The following is a 24,793-nucleotide window of genomic DNA, read 5'->3' as shown; positions in this document are numbered from 1 at the left end:
TTTCATTATTTAAAAGTTATTAGTTTTCATTTCTATCGTTTTTTTTGAAGATTTTTTTTGTTTTTTACCTACTAATATATTATCGTGAATGCATAATCAAATTGAAAATTTTCTGTTGACCACTTGCTACTTTGCTCAGTTTATTTGGATGGTGAACATTGTGAAAATTCAAGTATTGTTCGAATTTAATTGCAATTTATGTTTTTTAAAAGCTTTACAAGTAAAGTCATTATATAGTTTTTCTTTGATTTAAATTTGAGCTTGATATTAATATTTCAAACTGGTAAGTTGCTTGTTCTAAGTATTACTTTTGTCTGTATTTCTACAGCATTGAAGGAACAAACTGTGTTAATTTACTACTGAGTCATGTGATAACTCGTATAAACGACTTTGTTGTTATCTAATGAAAATAAAAACCATGTATCGTTGTTAGTTATGAAACATATTGATGTTTAAGTATAATTTAAACTTACTGTTGGTAAAAAGTTTTATTTTTAAAGCTTATAATTAAAAAAAAGAAATAAGACAATGTTTGGTAGTTATAACATTTTCAAACTCGCCTATAAAAAATTTGAAAAAAAGTAAAACTACGGTTTGAAGCTTGTAAATAATATCATTTCGACAAAGCTTACTTTTATTAAAGTCTTTTACATATTTTTTTTGCTTGAATTTAAATAAATTAAAAATTTTATAGCAGCTAGATATGTTTTATAAACATTATACTTTCAATCCCAAAATGTTTCTACAAATTAATGCTATTTGTTAAAAAAAAATTACTAGGTAAGAAAACATAAAACAAAAACTAGGTATTATTTATATTTTTAAACATATACAGTAATTTACTGGTATCTCTCTTGTTTGTGTAATTTAATAATAATTTTTTATTTTTTTAGATAAACTACTGCGTAAGCTAACTAATAAGCATAAAAAATCGAACAAAGAAGTAAAATTTGAATAGTTCCTAAAATAGCAGGTTCACAATCAGCTCCTTGGTAGAATTAAAAATAATATTATTATTTATTATATACCGCTTCTTTACTAGTCGATTACCCATTTACTTTATCACCTCCTCATAACCAAAATCAACATTTTGAAAAAAATGGTCTAAGTTAAAGAACCGGAATCAAACAGTTTGTTCAAAATGTAGAACAAGCTTAATTGTTTTTGGAATTTTGTAAAGTTTTAAGTTTTTGATATTTTTAGCTAAGAAATTTTTGTTTTTGAGTTAAAAATCAACACATACTTTCGCAGATTTAAATAATGTTCAGCATAAAAGAACTCAACGAGAAAAAACAGACGTACCAGCAGCCGGTTGAAGTGGGCAGGTTCTCAACCGACGAAAACCAAAGGTTCAGGGACAGCAACCAGGAGATGAGCTACTTTGCCCCGCCGAAAACAAAACGCAACGACTGGAAGCGAATCGTCCTCGATGAACCGTTCGACCTGAATCACGGTTTCCGAACACAGTTCGTAATAAGAGACCCCAACCAAAAGGGCCGGCTCCGAACCATGCTGAACTGGATTTTGGCGAACAGAGACAAATTCAGCCCTTCGACGAATCAGATAGTGACAAAACGCAGATGTCTAGATAAACTGATGCGCACAAACTACGAGACAAGAAATTCATGGGTGCTGGTAGCGCAGAAATTCAAAGGAGTAGTTTACTTGAATGACATACATGCGCCTGATAACGACTGTTTACAGTACCAACCGCACCGATATTGGGGCCTCAAGTTTGAAAAGTACGTGACCGCACCGTGCAACGACACGAAAATGGACGTCAAAAAACGGCAAGAGAGGGTGGTCAACACCAAAGAAGCATATTTTTCTGTAATTTCGTCCCGATTCGGCGACAATTTGCCGATAATTTTCGGGACACAAATTGACTGTGTGGACAAGGGTAAGGGATTTATTGGCTCTCCGGCTAACCATATCGAGTTGAAAACGACCAAAATTATGACTTGTTTCAAACAAGAGCAACTTTTTTTTCGCAGTAAGTTGCTAAATTGGTGGCTTGAGGCTTATTTGAGCGGAACACCAGCTATAGTTTGCGGGTTCAGAGACGAAAAGGGACTGGTCAGGTCACTTGAGAAGTTCGAAGTCGGTGAGCTGCCAAGTTTAGCTAGGCAGCATTTAGAGGGTTTCCCTTGGAGCCCTGCAAAGTGCGTCCGGTTCACTGGGAACGTTTTATGGGAAATTGTGAAGGCGATGGAAAATGTTGACGAGATCGATACCTGCTGCGTGGTGAGTTGGGAGTTTAAAAGTGATTTTGTTGAAATGAAACTCGAAAAAAATTCTGCAAACGCTTTTTTGCCAGGCTGGTACCTTGACGAAATGAGTAAATAACTTGCTTGCGTTTTACTGCTTAATGTTGATAGGAATATGGCAACATTGTAAAGTTTTTTTGTTAAAAACAAAAATGTACGGTTCATTTGATTGCTACGTATTTAGGGAGGTTTTTCTGGTTGGTCTTCAAAAAAATCCTGATAACGTTTTTATATTTACAGTCAGTAAAGAGTATTCATAAGTACACTTATAAATACTATTTTACTTTAATTATGTTCATAAATTTCACAAATCATGTTCAAACAATAGTTTTTTTTGTAAATTATTTTGATTCATTAAACTAGTTTTGTATTTACAGCTAGCCAAATACAATTTTATCAATATTGTTTTATTGCTTTAAAAATTGCGTTCAAAATTCTTTTTATTTTTATAAGTTCGTTCATTTTATTAAATTCTCTGTATATTGAACCTTTTTTAATTATGATAGCTGTTTAAAACAGATAAAAAGTGTCTGAAATGTTTTATAAGAAGCAAAAAATATTATGTTAATAAAAAGCATAAATATTTAAACAGTAGGCGAATGTTTAAGTCTTAATTTTGTTAGCATGATCACTAACCCTAGGTTTTTCTTAAGCTAAAGTATGAAGATTTTAGAGGTCGTTTTTATGAAATTAATAAAAATTTTACACATATGCATATTTAAAAAATTAAAATACTTTAAAATCAGCTAACAAAATTTAATTTCAACTGAAGTTTTTTTTGGTAGTAACTAAAGGCAAATTAATATGATGACATTAAAAAAGACTTTTTTTAAGTTAAAAGTCAAGCTGTGTGAATTTTAAGCTTGATTTTATTAATTTCAACGAAGCTTTTAAACAAACAAATATTTAAAAAAGTGTTAAAACACAGATTTTAAAACAACACTAAACATGTTATGATCAGCATCCAACGCGCTAATTTTTAGCAAATGTGTTTGCACCTCTTACTCATAATAACAACAATCTGCATAAATAACGATTTAGCGTAGTGGTCAACAAACTCCGGCCCGCATAGCAAGTAATACGACCCGCGGTGCACTCTTTTTCTGAAAACATACAGACATAACAATATAAAATTAATTTCAGCTGAAATTCACAACTATGCTCTTATTTTAAAAATTAGTAATAACAAATGCTTTTTTATTGCATATTTAATCACACTTTCGATTTAAGATGGAAATTTCAAACTTAGATAACTATTGTAGCAAACTAAATTTAAGATTGCCGAAAAGTCAAGAAAACCGAAAAATAATTACAAAATTCAGGAAAACTGATACAAATATGCACTTGTTAAGAAAGTTTATTATCACTAAAAACAACAATTTTTAGAAAAGTTTGCTTTTGCAATCCATCTTTTTTTCAGGGTCTGTTTGAATTTAGTTTTAAATAGTTTCAAATTTCTGATTATGTACTTTTGAGTCGGTTTTAATTAAGGTTTAGATTTATAAAACTCAGATGTTTTTTTTCAGCTAAGTTTTTCACAAAAAGCTCCTCAATGCATTAAGTAGAAAATATTGTTCAAATAAAATAATACTTTTTTATTTAGAGCACTGACGATCTATTATGACTTATGTATACAACCACCTAACACATTTCTACTTGGGTTTTTATTTACAATCAAACTTAAATATAACAGTTATTGAAACAATAGTTTACTTAAAATTTCATACTTTTGCTTGTCCGGTCATTTAGAAATCAGAGTTTTGATAGTTATTGAATGATAAAGTAATAGTTAAAAACTAACGTTTAAGAAAAAAATAAATAAAGGGTAGGTGTTATATCGCTTCAGCTAAAACAGTGTATGTAAGTTAGAAAACTACTATTATAGACTTTTTTTTGCTGTTTTTGTAGTTTATAAAATCAAAGAGCTATTTTTACTTATACTTTAATATTGTCTAAGTTAGCCGATTTTGACAATCTTCAAAGATTTAGCAGGTTAATAATAAAGTTTGAAAATACAAATAATTCTTATCCATACAAACTTTATCAAACTGATTAATTTACACTAAATGAACAAAACATATTTACAAAAAAAAGAACACAAAAATTTATAATTTGACACGGTTATTTTCAAATTGATTTTTTTTTATTCTGAAGACATCCAAATTTGATACATGCAAAAATATTACAAATTTCTTCGCGCCAACTGGCATGACTTCAATTACACACAGAACTTTCAAATTTGTTCTGCAGCTTAAGATTTTTTTGCTTTTTGACCACTAATTTTCAAGTATTTTTGTGTTTCTATTTCCAGTTACTGGCCGACCTTTTCAACAAAATTTTTTTTGTCGTACATTTAAAATTTACTAATTCAGAAGAGTCAAGTTCATTTTTTCCTAATAAAAGATCTTTTTCAGCTTGTAGGTGAAAATTTAACGGGTGTTTCAATTTTTAGAAAACATTTCTCTATGTCACAAAAGTGATATTTTCAAGTAAGAAATATATGTAAATACTATGACCAGTAAAGCACTACTTCATTTTGTTATGGCCTAGGCAAAATTATTTCAGCTAATCACCCTTTCCTCAAGAAAGACAAAACTTTTTTTGAAACTACATTTCAACTTAATCTAGCTCATATCTAGATAGTCTTATAGTAGTAGTCAGTTCAAATGTATCATGTTTAATAGACATTTTATTATTACACTACTAATAAGTCTGTTTAGTTTTTTTTAAGTATTTTTTTTTTCTTTATTAAGGAAACTATTTATTAACACTGTTTTAAACTTTTGAGTTGTATTAATAGTAGTCCCTACGACAAATTAGATGAAATCAGCTAAACAAATGTTTTAAAGTCAGTTTTAAGCTTTAAGAGTTTTAATAATAACTATAAGCATGAATATATTATTAAAATAGTTAAAATATTTTATTACTAATTATAATGCTTTCTTAAAAAAGCGTGACAGAATATTTCAACTTGATTTATTTTAGAAATAATTATTTTCTGTTGTGGAATACAATTTCAAAATCTTTATTAAATACAAGAACTTATCTTGTGTTTTTTAAGCTTTAAAAAATCTAAACACAGTAATTATAAATTTAAGCTAAGTTGCAATTTTGAATACGATAAAAACCCAATCACAAACCTAAAACTAATTTATTGACTAAGATAGATTTGAATTAAAACAGGGTGGAAAAATAATTCATACAGAAATAAATACAAAAACGCTATTTCATCATTGTAACAGTATCAACAATGATGAAGCTAATTAATAATTAACTTTTTGTTTATTTATTGGTCAGTAAAGTTTGCCTTTCTTTTTTCAACGAATGCAGACATTCCTTCTTTTCTATCAGCCTGCAAAAAAGTGTAAAAATAAATTAACTTATCAAAAAAATATTTAAATTTTGTACTTAAGAATGATTTATTTAAATATCAAGTAGAAATACTTTTAGTATGCCTTTTTTATTATAAAAATTATAACGCCTAGTATTAAAAAAAAAATGTTATCCGAGGTTTATTGATCTAGTAAATAAAAATTTTTTTTATAGCTTCTTCGTTTTTTTTTTGTTACATTTTAGTAAGATACGAAAAACAATAAGTAAGCAAAAATATATTATAATTAATATCAAAACTTTTGTTTATACCGTATTAAACCTTTAAAGATATCAGGTGTTTGATTATATTTATGCTATATAATTTTTATATATTTAATATAAAAAACAAAGAAGTCAAAAATATTTATTTCTAAAAAATTGCTTAAAACAATTTTTTGGTAGAACAGTTGACCGCATTCTTAAAACATTTTTCTAACATTTGAAACTAATCAGCTGATATTCAGCTAATATCAAGTATTTATTAAAAATATTAAGAGAAATTTGTATAAAAGTTTAACACCATTTAATTAAATAAATTCAGTAAGAAAATATAAACAGATGATATTTCAACACAATTTGCCTAAAGTTTTGCAATACTAAGCAAATATTGCAAAAAAACTACGCAAGTATTATCAAGATTTTAAAAAGTTTTAAAATAATAAAATAAACTTTTGTTCAACTAATAAAATAAAATATTTCAAATAAAACTCACAGTAGCAAAAGTAGCGTGGAATATTTTCTTTTCAAAATGATTTCCCTCTTTCAGCGTTGTTTCGAAAGCTAAAAATAATATTCATATTTTACAAATGCATCATTGATTGAACAAGAACATTTAAATACATTTTATAAAACAACTAAGTAACAGGGTTGCCACTCGTTTTTCCAAATTTTTTTCTAGGTTTTTCAAATTTCTTCCAGGTTTTTAAAAGTACACATTTTTGGGTCTATTTTTTGTTTAAAGTTAAATTTAAGGTAAGAAACTGTATAAATAGTACAAAAGATTGAAAAGATATTGTAAAGCTACTTAAAATGTGTTTTTTAAGTAAAAAAATTTTTGGTGATGACAAACTTTTTTTTATCTATATGATAAATTTTTTGGGTCAAACCGAAATTTTACTACTGAACATGTTAATATTCTTAAAAATTCCAGGTTTTTCCAGGATTCCAGGTAAAGTGGCAACCCTGTAAGTAAATGGGCAATAAAACAAATAATAAATATATTAGAATTTGTTTAAAGTTGTAATAAATTTAACAAATGAACAGAATCAAAACAATTTAAGCTTTGACCTTAAAATTCGAATGAATTAGAAGAATTTTTTTAATTATAAACTCTTAAGACATTCGGCAGCTACAGAAAATCAAGAACTTTATTAGTAAAAACAACAGTGAATAAATAAAAACGTATTTAAAAAATACTAATTTTTTTATGCCAGATAAAAACTGGTAGCAAAAGATCAGATCTTTTAGATTTGTAACCTTTAAACAGTATAAAAAATAATTGGATGTTAAGTTTTTTATAAACTTTGCAAAAAAACTTTTTGTGAGTTATTTTGAGGCAAAACAAATTTAAATTTCATACATTACTTTTTCAAATCTTATTTTAATGTAACTGTGGAATTTTTGTTAACTATAAGGACTCAAAATAAAACTTTTAATAACATACAAAACATTCAAAAATTTAAAATATTCTTAACTTATTCCAGATAAAATATAGTCTCTAAAAATATTAAAAACTACTTGTCAAAATTAAATTCAATCTAATTAACGTACCATACTTAAAAAGTTTAAAAAACAAAGTTTAAAAAACAGTTAAAATAGTAAAAACAACTTACTATATATTTCCACTACAACAAACTAAATGTAGTTTAGCCCCTATATATACAAACTCTAAAGATTTTCTCTACAAAACTCTAAGTTAAAACTAAACTTATTGTTTTATAGAGACATAAAATTATTCTAATATTTAAGGCTGTTAATTCTTTAACTTGTTGGAAAATAAAACAGAGTGTCTGAAAACGTTTTATCAAAACAAAAATCAACATTCCAGTATCAACAGCTTTCCAATTTTCAAAGACATAAAAACACTATAAAACAAAAAAAAGTTTAATTCTTAAATTGTTATTATTAAATCGTTACAATCGAGTCTCTAAAAAAAATTGTTTATCAAATTGTAAAATACAACAAATAAAATAAACTTACCAGTGTTGACAGCTTCCTTGCAAAGTCCGACAATAAGTTTTGAGTTTGAGGCAATTTTCTCTGCTGTTTTGATCGCCTCATCCAAAAGTTCTTCTCTCGGGCAAATCTTACTCACCAATCCTGAAAATAATTAAGATTTTATTCAGGAACAATTAAGCTATTTAATTTTTTTTAATTAATCATTTTTGTTCATAATACGTTACTGAACACCTTACTCACTAATTCTGAAAAAAAAATTAAAAAACATTAAAAAAAACTCAAAAAATGTTACCTATACTTCCAAAAATTATAAATTCCACAAAACTTTTAGTTTTAAAAAGGTGATAACAACATGTGTTTTTTACAAGGGGTATAAATGTAAAAAGTGTAACAAATATTTTGAAGAAACATTTATAAACATAACTCAGAAAATAAATAAGCTTCATACTTAAACTGCAATACACTTAAACATAGAATCACTATACAATTACGTAAAATTAATTATATCATGAAACAAACAACTAGCCAGCGCTGAGAGCGGTTTTAACGTTGATTTTTGACCAGTTGAGTAATAACTAATCATAAAATTTAAAAAAATACAGAAAAAAACATATATATTTATTGCAAATAATGAAATTAAAATAAAAAGTAACCGGCGCTGAGAGCGGTTTTAGCGTTGATCTGGTTTCCGGTGAGGCACATCTCCATGGCGAGCGACTTGCCAACAGCTCTCGTCAATCGCTGGCTACCACCCGCTCCTGTTGTATTATATGTATTTATATATTATAAATAAAAAAGTATAACGTAAAATAATTCATCAAATATATAAAAATCTCAATAATTGCTGGCTACCACCCGCTCCTGTGGTTTATTAAAAAAAATTGATATTTTTATAAAAATATCTTATTAAATAGAAAAAACTACATACTAGAGAAATGATTAACATTAAAGCTAGTATAAATATTAAGATGGAAACATCTTATTAGACAAAAATAAGGCTTCATACAAGAGACCTCGTAGCATGAAAGTAGTACTTTTAACTTTTTGACGTCAAATAAATATTCATGAAGTAAAATTGTGAATAGTGATAAAAAGTAAAAATATTGATCATATAAAATAAATATCATACAAATATTCATTATTGAATGATCTTCAGGTTTCAGATTTTTAATGTAATTCTTGGAAAAGTAGAACTAATTTTAAAATAACTCTAATTAATGGTACTTAAAAAACTTGTTTCATAAGCGTTTAACTAGCATATTAGTGAAATTGTGTTATACATAAGTGGGAAAAATAGATATATATTTTAAGTAAAAATATGGACTTACCTAAGACTAAGCGTTTTTTATTACAAAACAGTTTCTATAAAAAACTGTTGACAATGCTTTAAATGTTGTTAATATCTTGTATTACTACATTTTAAAGTTGATACGTTTGATTTGAAAGTATTTACTTAAAACTAGAAATCTGGAGAACTAAAACAGACACTACTTTAATTAATTTTGTAAGTATTGCTGTAAAAATACTATTTTAAGCTTTATATTAATCAGTAAAAACTGCTTAAGAAAAATAATAGAAAAATTTTATAACTTTTTTCAGAATTACTGTAAAAATCACACAGTTTTCATTTATAAACCATTCAACAGAATACATTCAAACTTAATCAAAATAACACATACCATGTGTTAAACAATTAAGTTAAATTTAAACTGAACTATTTCAAATTTTGTCTTGATATAACAATAATTAAAACATACCAGGTATGGTTCCAAGCAATATTTCAGGTTGACCGAATTTTGCACCGTCTCCTGCATAAATGATGTCACACATCATGGCGAGCTCACAACCTCCCCCTAACTGTTAATTAAAACAAAATTTTAAATAAATAATATAAGTATCTTAATGATATGTTCAGTATATGATATCACACATGATGGCTAGCTCACAACCTCCCCTTAACTGTTTATTTATTAAAACAAATAAAAATTAATTAAAATGATCAGCAATTTCCTAGGTTTAGTTTTATTTCTTCCTTCCTATAAAGCTTATCAAAATTAGCCGTAAATGAAACGATATCACAAGGTAAATAAAATATCTTCTAAAGTATTATAGCTAGTTCACAACCTCCCCTTAACTGTTAATGTAATTTAAAAATCATGTTATAATTCAAGTATCCTACACAAGCAAAAAAATCGTTATAAAATGTTCACACTAGACTAAATAAATTAAAAACTTTACTAAAATAATTAAAATAAAAATAAACAACTAGTTTTCTTAAGCTGGGATCTAATTTTATTTTTATCTAGCATTTTACTAAAATTTAAGTTGGATGTTATATTTTTTAAAATAATATATAAGTTAGTTATTTAAAAGATTATTAGAATACTAAATGTGATGCAGAATAAATCACCAAAGTGGTAGTGGTTATGAGCCCAGTAGCTTATCATAAAAAAACCACAACAACTACTTTTTTATGCTTTCATCTCGCCATTGGTTCATGATAAGGTTTAATTCTTGGCAGCTATCAGAAGTAATTTTAAAGTACTTAAAAAAATATCAAAATAAGTTTCATACACTTTTCAAGTGGGAACCGCTCAGTTCCAACCCACGATCAGTTCTCAACCGCAAACAATCCCCACCAGATCCGACCAAGGGTAAGGGTTAGGGGTAACAGTGATAGTAAGAACAAAAAAAAATCAGGTGTGAGTTGTGCGCGGGTGGGAATTTATCTAGTTGGGAATTGTGAGTATACCTTTTCAGTATGTGTGTTCAAAACAAAGATTTAATAGTACATGAGAAATTAACATGGTAACCCCTTGTTTTCCCAATCATAAATTTTAACATACATTTCTTTACATTTTTCTAAAAAAGTTGAAACCATATAGTATACCTAATGTACTGCATCGTAGTCAGGAATAAGAAAATAGCTTTTTTTTTTTGCAAAATGGCAAAATGAAAAACTTTCTTTATCAAGTGGCAACTATTTTTTAAAGTTGTTATAAGTAGCAAAAAACAATTAAGTTAAACTAATATCTTATAAACAACACCACTATCAGCGTATCCCTTAACAGCAGCACCAACTCAAGTAAACTAGGATTTTAATAACAAAAGTGTTAATTGTAAGTTTACTCTTATTTGTGCTTATACTGATCAGTTTATGAGTATTGAGATTATTTTGATAAAAGAATTACCTTAATTTTGAAAGCATTGCTCATAAAATAAAGTTAAGAAATAAAAAAATAGTTGGTTTAATTTGCAATAACAAGGTATATTACAAAAAAATCAAGTTAAGTAGTGTTCATAATATACCACTTACAAAACATCCGTTGACAGCAGAAATCATTGATTATAACTGGGGTTAGTGATCTACCGGATCCAAAAACAAGATCGGGTTGGATTTCAAATTTTTTTGGTCGAATTAGGAATCGGCTGGATTTTTTTTAATAAAAAATATCCGATTTCGGCCGGATCTTGACTTATAAAATGAATTTGGATTAGGATCTGGTAGATCACTACTGAGGATACAGTTAAGATTAATTGCTAATTGAGTGAAATAATGTTTAAAACTGATTAAAGGGGTTTGTACATGTTAAAACAATTTAACTTATATATAAATAACATATCAAAAATTAACTTATTAAAATTATCCTTTATACTTCATAGTGTACCACTAATAGTAGCAATGGTTAATAAACAATATAATAAAATAGTATAAGTAATCATGTTTATTTTATTCTACTACTAACGGCGTATCCGTTAACAGCAGCGATGATTGGCTTCCTGTTTTCAGCCACCTGGCTCCAATGTTCCAGGAAGTTTCCTGAAACGCAATCCACCAACGTCTTGTCCTTCATTTCTTTGATGTCTGCTCCGGCTGTTAATGATAAATTTGATTTTTAGCTATGAAATGTTATTTCAAACCTTATTTGGTTACACATTTTATATCTAAATTATCTCAGGTATAAACAAAGAAGAGTAATACTACAAACTTTGTTATTTTTCTGATAAAAATGACTTTATAAGTTAATTGATTAAGTTTGTTTCACATTTGGTTCTGTTACTGATTAATGCCTGTAATAAAAAAAACAAGTTATGACAAAAAACAAAGCTTTTTTCGTTTGTAAGCACATTTTGTTGTAAACTTTGTTTTGCTGAAGCAAATAATTAGTTCCAATCAAGCTGTAGTTTTTTTTTTAAGTTTTCCAGACACTTGTATTTGTAAAATAATTGGACTCAATGTTTTTATTTAAAAAATGCTCAAGTTTAAAACTAACTATTAAACTTATATTAACAATGAAGATTAAATTTCGAATTAAAAACACATTTTTTAATTTAAACTTGAATTAAAAACATCTATGACCATCAAAAATTTGTTAAACATTTTATTCATTTGAAATTTTAAAAAATAATGTTGATAATATGTAATCATGTCAGTTATTTTAAATAAAATAATTAAAATTTAGTGTACTAGTCGAAACTTATTTTTAGCTTTGCTTGTTTAAAACAAGTATTTATAAGTTACAGCAAATAACTTTATCTATAAACTAAGGACATATAAAACAATATAATTTTATAATACTTTAAAAGCAACTATAGTAAAAAAGTTTATTAAAACTATATAAAAAGTAGTAAAACTTTATATGTCTCTAACTGTTTCTGTTTAACATAAATTCAAATCATAATGAATATTAATTTCATATTTAAAACAAAAACTAAAATTTTATTTGTAATAGTAGTAGACAGCTACCCGCAAGGCTAAAAAAAGTTAAATCAATAAAAAAATTTAAAATTAATAAAGGTCAAGCACTTGTAAAAAATTAATTATTTAAATGACATAATGCTGTAACTAGATCAAATAAATCTCACTCTAGATTTAGTGTCAATGTGTCTTGAGAACTTTTTAGTTTTAAAAAAATTCTTAGTTTTTCATTAAAAAAAACAAAACATCCTAAGTCAGCCTAAGTTGCAATAAAAAATTATAGTATCCTGATTTATACTGAGTTATCAAATGTCATCCTGATATTTTCATAAATTTCAAAATATCCTGAGTTATAAAGAGTGTCCTGATTGTTTGGCAACCATTTTACATTTATCAAAAAGCGAATAGAAGCAAACTACAAATTACTGTTGTTATATATATCTAGCAATAGACAATTTAACAACTAAACAAAACTTTATGTGAGAGCTTGCTGTATTTATATATTTAAAAAAGTTTAAATTTAAAAATCAATTGACAACTTTCAGTATAAAATATCTGCAAAAGCTTTTTGTGAACCAATTAGAACAATGAAACTTTCATGTATTTTAAATATAATTAGCATGCTTTTTATATTACTGTTATATAAATTTATTTTTAAGTAAAAAAAAATTGAACTAAATTTTTGTTAAATCATACTAAAAACTATAAAATTAAGTTTATTTTTCATGTTTAAGAACTTTTAAAGCACTGCATATAGCATTTTAAAGCACTTGACAGTTTGTTAGTACTTTTTGAACATCAAACTTTCACAAACCTGCGAAAGCTTTTTGTGATCCGGTGAGAACAATGCAACCGACGTCCTTATCATCAGCAAACTTGGCAAGAGCGCTGTTGACGTCACTCATGAGAGCATCACACAATGCATTGAGCGCCTTGGGACGGTTCAACTGGATCAATCCAACTGAACCGTTGGCACCCTTCTTCTCTACTATGATGTTCTCGTACGTGTCTGCAATTTTTGATATTGTTTTCAACATTTTTCTTGCTCAAATAGTATTTATTAATGTATGTACAAATTCACAATAATGTTCTCATGTATGTTAGAATAATTTATACATATTTATTTTTAATTGTTCTATTGATTATCAACTATGATGTTCTTGTATGTGTCAGCAATTTTTGATATTGTTTTCAACATTTTTCTTGCTTAAACAGTATTTATTGATGTATGTACAAATTCACAATAATGTTCTCATGTATGGTAGAATAATTTATACATATTTATTTTTAATTGTTCTATTGATTATCAACTATGATGTTCTCGTACGTGTCTGCAATTTTTGATATTATTTTCAACATTTTTTTTCTTGCTGAAATAGTATTTATTGATGTATGTACAAATTCACAATAATGATCTCATGTATGTTAGAATAATTTATATATATTTATTATTAAATGTTCTATTGATTATCAACTATGATGTTCTCGTATGTGTCAGCAATTTTTGATACTGTTGTCAACATTTTTCTTGCTCAAATAGTATTTATTGATGTGTGTACAAATTCACAATAATGTTCTCATGTATGTTAGAATAATTTATACATATTTATTTTTAATTGTTCTATTGATTATCAACTATGGTGTTCTCGTATGTGTCAGCAATTTTTGATCTTGTTTGTAACATTTTTCTTGCTCAAATAGTATTTATTGATGTATGTACAAATTCACAATAATGTTCTCATGTATGTTAGAATAAATTATATATATTTATTTTCAATTGTTCTATTGATTACCAACTATGATGTTCTCGTATGTGTCAGCAATTTTTGATATTGTTTGTAACATTTTTCTTGCTCAAATAGTATTTATTGATGTATGTACAAATTCACAATAATGTTCTCATGTATGTTAGAATAATTTATATTTATTTATTTTTAATTGTTCTATTGATTATCAACTATGATGTTCTTGTATGTGTCAGCAATTTTTGATATTGTTTTCAACATTTTTCTTGCTCAAACAGTATTTATTGATGTATGTACAAATTCACAATAATGTTCTCATGTATGTTAGAATAATTTATATATATTTATTTTTAATTGTTCTATTGATTACCAACTATGATGTTCTTGTATGTGTCAGCAATTTTAGATATTGTTTGTAACATTTTTCTTGCTCATATAGTATTTATTGATGTATGTACAAATTCACAATAATGTTCTCATGTATGTTAGAATAATTTATATATATTTATTTTTAATTATTCTATTGATTATCAACTATGATGTTCTCGTATGTGTCAGCAACTTCAACATTTTTCTTTTTTATTGCTTAGACTAAAATTATACAACTTTTGTAAAAGAACACTAAATATTTTAGCAGTGCACAACTATTTTTGACACTGAAATTAAAAAAATACATATAAAGCTAATCATTAAAAAAATAAATATTGATTTAAAGCTTACAAGTTTGGATTCGTACAAACAATTTAAAAGTGTGTGACCAATTAAAATCTGCAAACACTAAAATATTTTTATACAAAAAATATTTTATAGTTTTTAAATACAAAACTAGTTACAAATTTTTTCTAAGTATTAAAAATGCTTACAACACAACCCAACAAAATATTTGTTTCAAAACTTATCAAGTCAACTTACCATTTGACATGAATCTGGAACCGCATGTTGCTTTGCAGAAGTTTCTTAACAAACTGCCAGATGAAACAAATTTTGAAGACAGTGCCATTGCTATATTTCTACTAAATACTTAAGTCTGTATAAATGAGTCGTATATTTCAAACTAACACAAATAGTTTTTGTTTAATAATTTACAGTTCTATTTAATCAATTATCAAACTTTATTAAGTTCAAAGGTTTTGCAATTTTTATTAAAAACTCTGAGTTTATGAAAAAAACTTTATGGCTAATGATATTAGTATAATTACTAACTGACGTGTTTCTCTTTTTTTATTTAAATATTTTTAAACTTCTAGGTCAAAGTATTTACATCAGGTTTGCCTTTCTTTGAGGAAAAAAAAAACTGACTTTAGCGAGCTTGAATTTGTTTCAAAAGAAAAAATAAATATTTTAAAATTATGTGCATTTAATATATTTTAGTATGCACAAAAATATATTTTAAGTTAAAATATTTAACATTTATGCAAAATCAGAGTCTTGCTTCATTTTACAGCATCATTAAAAAAGGTTTTTTTGTCATGCAACTACCGAGACACTTAAACCTTTTGAGTTTAAATTAATTTATCTACTGTGAACAACTAATTTTAAATGCAGAAGACAACTGCTTTTGGCCTTCAAGTACTTACACTTTATTTTTAAATCACTAAGAGCTGAAACGTAAATACATTTTCACACTTTTTGTTACATTAAGCTGTGAAAAAAACAGTTTTTTTATAAATATTTTAGCAAAGCTAGCAGCAATGCATAAACTTTTATTTACCAAAAGTGTTGAATTAAGAGAAATGTAAAAAAAAGAGCATCAGTTCACTTTAAATAAAGTAATAAAGTACATACAACTCCGAGTAGCCATTGTTTTTTTTTTGAAACTTTATTCCATGTTTTTTTCAAGTATCTTAGTACAGTGAGTGACTACAAACTAGCTTAAATTACAGTCACCTCTTGCAAGTCTACGCATATTGTGTCCAAAGCAAAAAAGCGTAAATAAATGAGAGAAATAACTAAACAAGAGGTATGTAATATACCTACTACATTGGCTGGGCTGTTTTCTTATAATGGACTTGATTAAATACAGTTTGTGGGCTTTTCCACTTTTTTGTTTATAAAAACATTTTTAATTCAAATTATATATAAAAGTGAAAAGTATTTTAATAAAAATTTCTAATGTGTATACAAAATGTTTTTTTTTTACTGTTTCCTTGCCCACCTAAGATTAAGCTTGTATTACATAGTATTAGTGAAAAAGATCTTTCCCTAACACCATGCAAAAAAAGTCTGTTTTTAGCTGGGCAAGGAACAAATTAGCTAAAAATAAGAGATTTATTGAGTAGAAATGAAACTCTATGCCATAAATATTTTCAGTAAATTAAAAGTTTTACTTTGTTTGATTAAAAGTTATAAAGGGGGAAAAAGATATCTAAAAAATAAAGAGCAAAGCCATAGAGTTCAGAAGGTTTTTATTAAAGGCACAAACTAAATATGCAAAAATATCAATTTTATCAACAATCCTTCTTCTCTTATATTAGCATTTAAAATGATATATAAAAATTTAAATTTATTTCTAACTCTATACACAGAAAAATGTTAATATTAAAGATTTTTTAAACTTTTTTGAGAGTTCTAAAGTGTGTAACCAAATAAGTGTGTAGATTTGCAAGAGTTGATTGTAATTAAAACCTCAAAACAACTTTTATTTTTCAAAATTGTCTTTAAACCAGTGCACATTTTTAAATAAACATATTTTGTTTTAGTTTGTAAAGAAAAAATTCATTGAAACAAAAAAAAAGTATAAGCATAACTATTTTTTTCTTTTTCTAAAGGTAAATACATAGTTCATTAAGCTAAATTAGGGTGATGTCTTTAAAATTATTAACTTAAACAAATATCTTAGCACAATTTGCAGTAGACTTAGCACTATAAGTTTTGTTTTTTTTAATCAAGATTTGTATTGTTGATTTTCTAAACATATATGATAAATTCTAGAATTTTACTATTAAACTTTAAATAGGTTACTTAGTTACACAACTCAGTTTTTTTTTTTTCATTTTAAATCTTGTGTGCAATGTTATTTTTCATCTATCATAAATTATATTATTTTTAAGCAAAGTTGTTCAAAATTCAAGACTTTTTTATATTTTTTAAACTTTCAAATGCCAGGTTTTTCTTAACAAAAAAAGTATAAATTTTTTTAAATTAAAACTAAGAAAACATCATCACTAACTCTTTTATTACTAAACAATAAACCTTATGTGAGAGTTATGCAAACAAGTTTCATCATGTTTAATTTTACCTCACGTTAAAGATAAACTTTGACTTACTTACAAATAAACAAAGCAAAGAAAAATATCATTTGAAAACACAAAACATCTCAGTGGCTTGTTATCTAGAAAACTCTTGTAAGGTTAATTAAAATCTTGACATTAAAAACCATAAAGTTAAGGTAAATCCTTAAACTCAAATCCTCAAGCAAGTTTAATTGAAACAAATATATTCAATTTAGCAAAAAAGCATATATTGTTTCAAAAACTTACAAGCATACCTACTCAGTTATTTTATGCAAGTATGCAACAATAAATGCTATTACAGGTCATAAATTTTTTGGGTCAAAGTCAATTAAGGTGATAATATTGAACAAATTTTAATGTTTGCTTTGCATTACATCTAAGGGGACTTCCCAAGTTTGCAACGCAGGTAGCTACTAGTTGATTAAGGGAAGCTTGAAAACTAGCAAATCATTTGCACATTTGCCGAGTCAGAAAAAAAAAGTTTTTTATTTATATTAGATTTAATCTTAAATGTTAATTATTTTTTAGATTTATTTGTTATATGTTTAGGTTAAGTGGGTCAGGAATAAGGGTATAATAAATAAAATGTATATTATTTTTGTTGATTTAGCAAATATGCAATTAAGTTGTAGGATTTTAAAACTACCCTTAATAATATTCAGAAATAAACAAACTCATAAGAATGTATAAGTACGAGCAAAAATAGTGACAGTTTAGATTTTTTCCTGTCATCGTATCATGTAAATGAGGTTAAGAAATAATACAACAGAATATATGTAACATCTATAGCACTTCCCCTTATCAATTTTATCCAAAATTTTAAATTCTAACTCTTTTAAAATCGAACTTAACATTTATTAAGACATTAAAGCTTAGCTAAAGTTTACAAACTACATTTAAACACTAAAAACAAGTAAAAAAAATTAACTAGTAAAAAAGTATAAGGCTTGTATAATAAAAACTATTATACCAAATGGTTAATAAATTATTTAAATAGTTTTCATAGCTCGTATCATAGACATAAAATTAGACAGAATAGCAACATATTTTAAACTTGATGTTTATTTACAGCTGTTGCGTGGTAGGTTGAATTTTTATTTTTTGAATCTCTAAAATAAATAAGAAATAAAATTAATTGAAGTAGTCGTTTTGTAATATTTTTATAATTGGTTTATATTTTGTTGGTGTTTTTTGAATATTCTAATTAAATTTGTCGTGGACAACAAGACATTAAAAGGTATCCAAGCGGTGTTTGACTAGATAACTGAAAGCTTTTTTCGTGCACCAGGTCATCGGACCAAATATTTCGAGCGCTTATTTGTCGTTCAACAAACAGTATAGTTTATCAAAAAAAATTTTTTTAATTCTATAACTGAATAAAATATCAAGAAAAAAGTTTTTTCTATAGCTAAGGTTTAATTTATTATGTAGTAGTCAAATTCATTATTTGTGTTTTGCATCATAACAACTTTTTAATAGTTCAATACATACTAAAATAGCGCAATGTGATTGAAATAATTTCCGAAATAAAGGAAATTTTTAATTAATTTTTTTTTCTAGTTGTAGTTTTTCGAATTGAAGCTTTAAGTGTTAAGTCTTTTGTCGAGTAATGTTAAAAAGATAAAAAACTTTAATTCTTATTTCTACCATTTTAAGTTTTACTAATTTTTTATGTTTTATTAAAAAATTTATGGTGAAACACAATTTATTTTAGGGTAATGCCCAATGTATAGAATTAGTTCTTTTGTTCTAGAAAGTTATGTGACTTAATTACAGTTAAATTAAAATCAAATGAGTTTCTTTTCAGACCAATAAATACTGTACAATAAAATGTAATTTACTTTTTTGTGTTTCATCCTGTTATGGAATAGAAAAACTAATCTTATCGTCCATTACAATTTCAACATGTAAATTCCTATCCATAGACTGATTAAAAATGTTTAGAATCTAAACCCTTGCTCCATTATAACTTAACTACATAAAGTTATTTTATAATGCTTAAATATTACTAAATTTTAAAGATTAAACTAAAAGTTTGATAGTTTTCAGGGTGGCTAGCTAGCATAGGATTGTAATGGAAAAATTTTAAATTCTTGCAGGTGAACATAAAGATAAAATAAAAAAAACTAAATTTTAAATTGAAATATGTTTTAGTATTTCAATTGATAATATAATTTTAAAATTGAATGTTTCATATCTACATGTGACAAATTTTCGATCCCTTAAATTACCAATTAACAAAGAAATTAAGCATTTAAAAAAAATCCTACCTAAAACAAGCAATTTAGAGCAGGTATTAGGATATTTCAGTTCCATTTCAATTCTGACATTACCACATAAACCCCAGAAAAACTTTAAAAACTTAACTTTGCACATAGCTTCAATTAAAACTATAAAAAATCCAAAAACTCAATTGTCTTGAAAAACAAAGAGGTTATTGTGATACTTAAAATTTTACATACAGGTTGTCTTACTGATAGGTAGGTTAGTTTGTAGTTAGTTAAAAACTCTGGCTAATTTAAAGTTTTGATAAACTTAGAGAAACAAAATGAACTGAGATGAAGGTAATTAAGTTTTCAGTAGTTAGTTATTTTCTGTTAACCTAAGCTGTACTATTACTTTTTGTCAATTTTGTAGTTTTCCTAAAAAAACTTTTTTTTTTACACTTATTAGTAAATTTTCTAGCTCTAATAAATTTTAACATTTAAAACCTATATTTGATTTTGAATAATAAATTTAAGGTAATGAAACAAACTTTTTATTTTTTAAACATGTTTAATCTTACAAAGTTATTGTATTAATTATTTGTTGGTTTTTAATTGATGTGATTTTTTGAAAATTGCATAGCAGTTGTAGGCTTATAAATTTCCCATACACTTTCATGCATTTTGTCTTTTATATCAAGACTTAAATCTTAAAAATGTCGGCCAATATCATATAAAAGCATTTTAATTTTTTTTTTACTACTACTTTTAAAATTTCTTAGTGTTTCTTAAAATTTCCCAAAAAGGCTGTGAACTAAGAAGAAAATACTTTTTTTTAAATTAATTACTAAATATAGCACTACAAATAATAAATAGGGTTCCCACTTCCCTGGATTTTTCTTAATAGCAATGAAATTATAACCTTGATATCCTCAGTAAAAGTTATAAAATATGATAAAAACATTGGATTTTTCTTTAATAAACTTGTATTACAAATATAAATTTGGATAGGATTCTAATGATTTTAAATAACTTATTGAGATTTAGTTTCAGTATTTTGTAATTTAATAACCAACTTTGATGAAGAATTCAATTTTAAAAAACTTAAGATGAGTCAAGGCATTTTGGTCACTCAAACCTCCCCTCAAATATGTATTTTTTTCAACCAAGCTATGCAGACCACTGTAAAGAACTAAAACAGGTAAAGTAAATTCAGCAATCTATCAAATCCGGATATTTCAAAATTAGAACTCAATTAAATCCAAATACTATTTTCCAAAATGGATTCAGATGTTTTTTCAAATCAATATCTAACTAGATCCAGGTAGTTTTTCAAATTAGGATCCGGCCAAAACTGAATTCATAAGAAATTATGCTTCTGGATCCAGATACTTTGATCCAATACATCACTAATCAGGACAGTTGAAGATTTTGGTCACTCAGAATTGTTTTTACGAATCAAAAAGTGACATCTTTGTGATAAATTTTGATAAAAAACATTTTTTTTTATATCAACTCCTTCTAACAGAGAAGTTTTGTTTCAATTTTTTTTTGGAGTAAGCCGGCTTGAAAATCAAACTATAGTTAGCTGCATGTTTGTGTTCTTATGTTCATATTCATATAGTTTTACCTTGTACACTAAACCTGGATTTTACATAATATGTTTTAATACTTTGTATTTTCATGAGTCCTCTCAACAGGGTGACAAAGTTTCAAATAACATAAACTGTTATTGATCATAGTTGACACCCAAAAAAGAAAAACCAGTATAAATCCTATAATTATCTATTTACTTGTGCTCAAAACCTGCAGTTTACATTATATTCTTTTAATACTTTGTACTTATATTCTCATAACTTGTCTTACAAGAGTTTCAAAGTTTAAAACAAACTAAACCATTATTGATAACATAATGTTCTCATAATAATCTGGATTTTTTGACTCTACTTTGTGCACAAACATTTGGACAAGAACAAAAGGTAAACTAAAAGTTTGGTACAGAAGATGTTGTGTAAGTTTTCAAGTTGTATGAGTTTTTTTGTCTTTAGTGTTGGTTATATTGTCAAATCTGGCTTATTTGATTTGAAACTTTGTCCCTCTCTTGAGTTGACTTATTAGAACACATAAACTAAAGATTACACCAATGTAAACTGAAGGTTTAGTACTGAAAATAATACATACATATACAACTTATGTGATTATGTTGTTCACAATATTTTGTTTGATTTTAAACTTTTTCTCTCTGTTGGTACAACAGAATACAATTACAAAGTATTAAAAAAATATTACGTAAAATGCAGGTTTGGTGCACAAGATAAAACTATATTAACTTAAGAACACAAATATGCAGCTAACTATAGAAACGTACAAAATTACCTCATTTGTTTGTGACAAAGCTTTGGTGAAAAACGTTTATTATAAAGTTACCTTTAAATACAATGTTGTTTTATTTATATTTAACTTTTTTTTAAGTAATACTTTTTTATGCTTGTTTAGCGTTTGTAAGTTTTCTTGCAATTAAAAAAATACTAGTTTAGTTTTTCTTGTTTATTTAGTAGCTGTAAAAGTGAAGATATAAGTTATGAAAATAACAAAATGTTTTGTAATTATTCTTACTCAGCTCAACACAACTAAAATAAAATATTATGTTTTAATAATGTTACAATTACACAAAAAAGATAATTTGAATTTGTTTTAAATATGAAATGTATATTAATTTGTTTGTACTCCTGTTTTAGTTTATTGTAAGAGGTTTTTAGCAATTTTTTAATTCTATTTCAGTAAATATTATATGTAAAGATAGTAAAAGACTTACAATTTTTATTTATTATTTTAAGTAAAAAATGGTTTTAAGATTTCATGTTAAAATTGATATTACAATTTCTTTTTGATTCTAAATGTATAAGAAAAGAAAATAAATTAAAGATATATAGTTTGAAATATGTAATGTTTTTCTTTCAACCTGCAGTAGTAAAAATTTGCCAGTTCTATTTTTCAATTGTTTAAAGAATGTTGAAGTATAGATTTAAGCATGCAATTTGTTTTTTTTGCATGTATCAAAATTGTTTGAAATGTAGTAACTGATAAATATTAAGTTAATTACTCTGATTTTTGACACCAAGTATAAACTTAAACTTAAGGAAGATTTTCTCAATATATCTAGTGTGTTCTTAACGCAAATTTTGTTTTGAACTTTGTTTAACCACCCTACAAAATTTTATCCACGTTTTTTATTTCATCACTTTGTTTCTAAAAATAGTTTGCAGACAAGTGTTCTTCAGTAGATACTACTCGAAAAAAAAATTTTGGTCAAATTTAAGTTAAACAAAGTTCATGCTGAAATTAAGTTTGTTTTTGAGCCGGTACAAGTTAAAACTAATTAAAGGTTTCAAGAAGTTCAAATACTTTTAATTGGTTTTTATTCGCAATGAAATTAATAAAAACTGATTACTTACAAGCAGACATGCCAAAATGACTATGTTGTTATGCCAGACCAGCATTTTAACTTGCTTACACCTGACGTCAGACATGTTATAAAGCACTGCTTTGTTTACTTGAGCGTGAAATTACTAACTTAAAACAAACCAAAGTTTATAGGCTTCATTGCTGAATTACCATAGTAACTGTTAGCATTTTAACAAGTCTGCCTGACGTATATGTTTGTAAGTGTTGTTTTATTTTTTTAAACTTATAGCTTGCTCGTAAAAGATTTATGTTTTGAGTTTCTGAAGCATTAAAAGAGTATTTTGTTCAACAGCTCGTTAACAAAGTTATGGGAGTTCAGTTGCTATTTTCTCAGAAAGTAGTATAAGTACAAAAATACTGATAAAAATCTAAGATTATTTTGGTCAACTTTTATTTCTTATTCGGTGATGCATTATATGTTTGATTTTTCTTAAAATTGTTTTGTTTTATCAAAAATGAATGCAAAGAAAAAACTAAATGGTGCATTTTAAAGTTAGTTTTACTTTTTAACGAAACTTATTTTAAGGCTTTTTTATTGTTTGTTTTTGTTTTTAAAAGCTACAGCAATATAGTTATTACAATTTTTATTTATACTTTAATTTTTATGCATATATTAGCAACAAAAAAAAAGTTCTAAAACAAGATGGTTTTTAACTTGAAATAAATCAGTTTTATATAAATAATAAATTTCAGTAATATTTAAGCATGTAATTTTTGTTTGTATATAATAAAGATTTTATTTACAACGTAAGTTTACTTATACCTTTCTACATCTTGGTTTCACATTCTAATTATTATTGAGTCGCAATAATTTAGCAATTTTTGAAAAATGTATTTTCAAATCATCGCTTATATAATTTCTTAAGGTTAAAGAATACCTTATAACATTATTACATTTTTTTCAAAAGTTGTACAAGTTTGTTTCAAGTACGTTATACTTTCAACACTGTTTCGAATAACTTTAAAAGTTTTTTATAAATCTGTTTGGAAAATTTTTTTTAGATTTTTTAGTTGAAGTAAAGTTGAGCTAAAACTAAATTTAGTTTTCAAATCAAACAAAATTAAAAGTGTTTGAATGTAATAACATTTTAAATTTTCTTAAAAGTTCAACGAACTTAAACTTGTTGCCTGCAGTTGCTATTGGAAAGCTTTTAATAAAAAATTGTAAGAAAAAAACTTAAGTATTTCCATAAAAGAGTTTTTTATGCACAAGTGTTGTGGTAAACCACATAATTTAAAAGAAAAAATTTCAATTTAAAAGTTTTTTATCGGCCCAAAAAATTACTTGTCATTTGAAAAAAGGAGGATAAAATTTAATTATCTCGTGTTTGACAAGGACAAAAATTTTTTGTTTTAACTTCGCTGATAAGGTTTTTAAGTGAGATTAAAAAAAATTATATGAAAGTAAGATAATTTGCTGTTGAATAGTTATTTTTTTATGAATTACTGAGCTAACTTGTGCTATTTTTTATGATAATTGTTACTGCTGTTGAATAGTTATTTTTTTATGAATTACTGAGCTAACTTGTGCTATTTTTTTCTTTTACTGTTTTTAGTAAACATTACAGCAGCTAGTTATATTTGAAACAGCTTTATACTTGTAATACAAGTATTTACATGATTTCTTGTA

The 24,793-nt window shown here is 25.9% G+C and overlaps 2 protein-coding genes across 2 annotated transcripts; one reads left to right on the top strand and one right to left on the bottom strand.

Moving 5' to 3' along the window:
• Positions 1-1,260: 1,260 nt before the first annotated feature.
• On the top strand, positions 1,261-2,346 carry LOC145836863 (decapping and exoribonuclease protein-like). Its single transcript, XM_082944636.1, has one exon. It carries the CDS (start codon positions 1,261-1,263, stop codon positions 2,344-2,346), a length of 1,086 nt encoding a protein of 361 aa, XP_082800762.1.
• Positions 2,347-5,406: 3,060 nt separating this feature from the next.
• On the bottom strand, positions 5,407-15,290 carry LOC145835514 (enoyl-CoA hydratase, mitochondrial-like). Its single transcript, XM_082943156.1, has 8 exons — positions 15,174-15,290; positions 13,331-13,525; positions 11,564-11,691; positions 9,575-9,674; positions 8,471-8,575; positions 7,839-7,958; positions 6,352-6,419; positions 5,407-5,619 (listed from the first exon to the last, which is right to left on the bottom strand). The coding sequence occupies exons 1-8, from the start codon at positions 15,259-15,261 to the stop codon at positions 5,554-5,556; spliced, it is 870 nt and encodes a 289-aa protein (XP_082799282.1). The 5' UTR covers positions 15,262-15,290; the 3' UTR covers positions 5,407-5,553.
• Positions 15,291-24,793: the final 9,503 nt, after the last annotated feature.

This window comes from Thalia democratica, chromosome 5 (genome assembly GCF_965202585.1).
Source record: "Thalia democratica chromosome 5, ktThaDemo2.hap1.1, whole genome shotgun sequence".
Classification (NCBI taxonomy): Eukaryota; Metazoa; Chordata; class Thaliacea; order Salpida; family Salpidae; genus Thalia; species Thalia democratica.
Note: the sequence above shows the minus strand (reverse complement) of the source record. Positions and strands in the feature narration are given on the sequence as shown.

Excerpts from the sequence above, each read along its gene's own strand:
- LOC145836863 (XM_082944636.1), top strand. The coding sequence starts at position 1,261 with ATGTTCAGCATAAAAGAACTCAACGAGAAAAAACAGACGTACCAGCAG.
- LOC145835514 (XM_082943156.1), bottom strand. The coding sequence starts at position 15,261 with ATGGCACTGTCTTCAAAATTTGTTTCATCTGGCAGTTTGTTAAGAAAC. Across the intron at positions 7,959-8,470 it reads TAAAACCGCTCTCAGCGCCG|GATTGGTGAGTAAGATTTGC; the intron begins GTTACTTTTTAT and ends AATTATTTTCAG. Across the intron at positions 6,420-7,838 it reads CAAGGAAGCTGTCAACACTG|CTTTCGAAACAACGCTGAAA; the intron begins GTAAGTTTATTT and ends TATTATTTTTAG.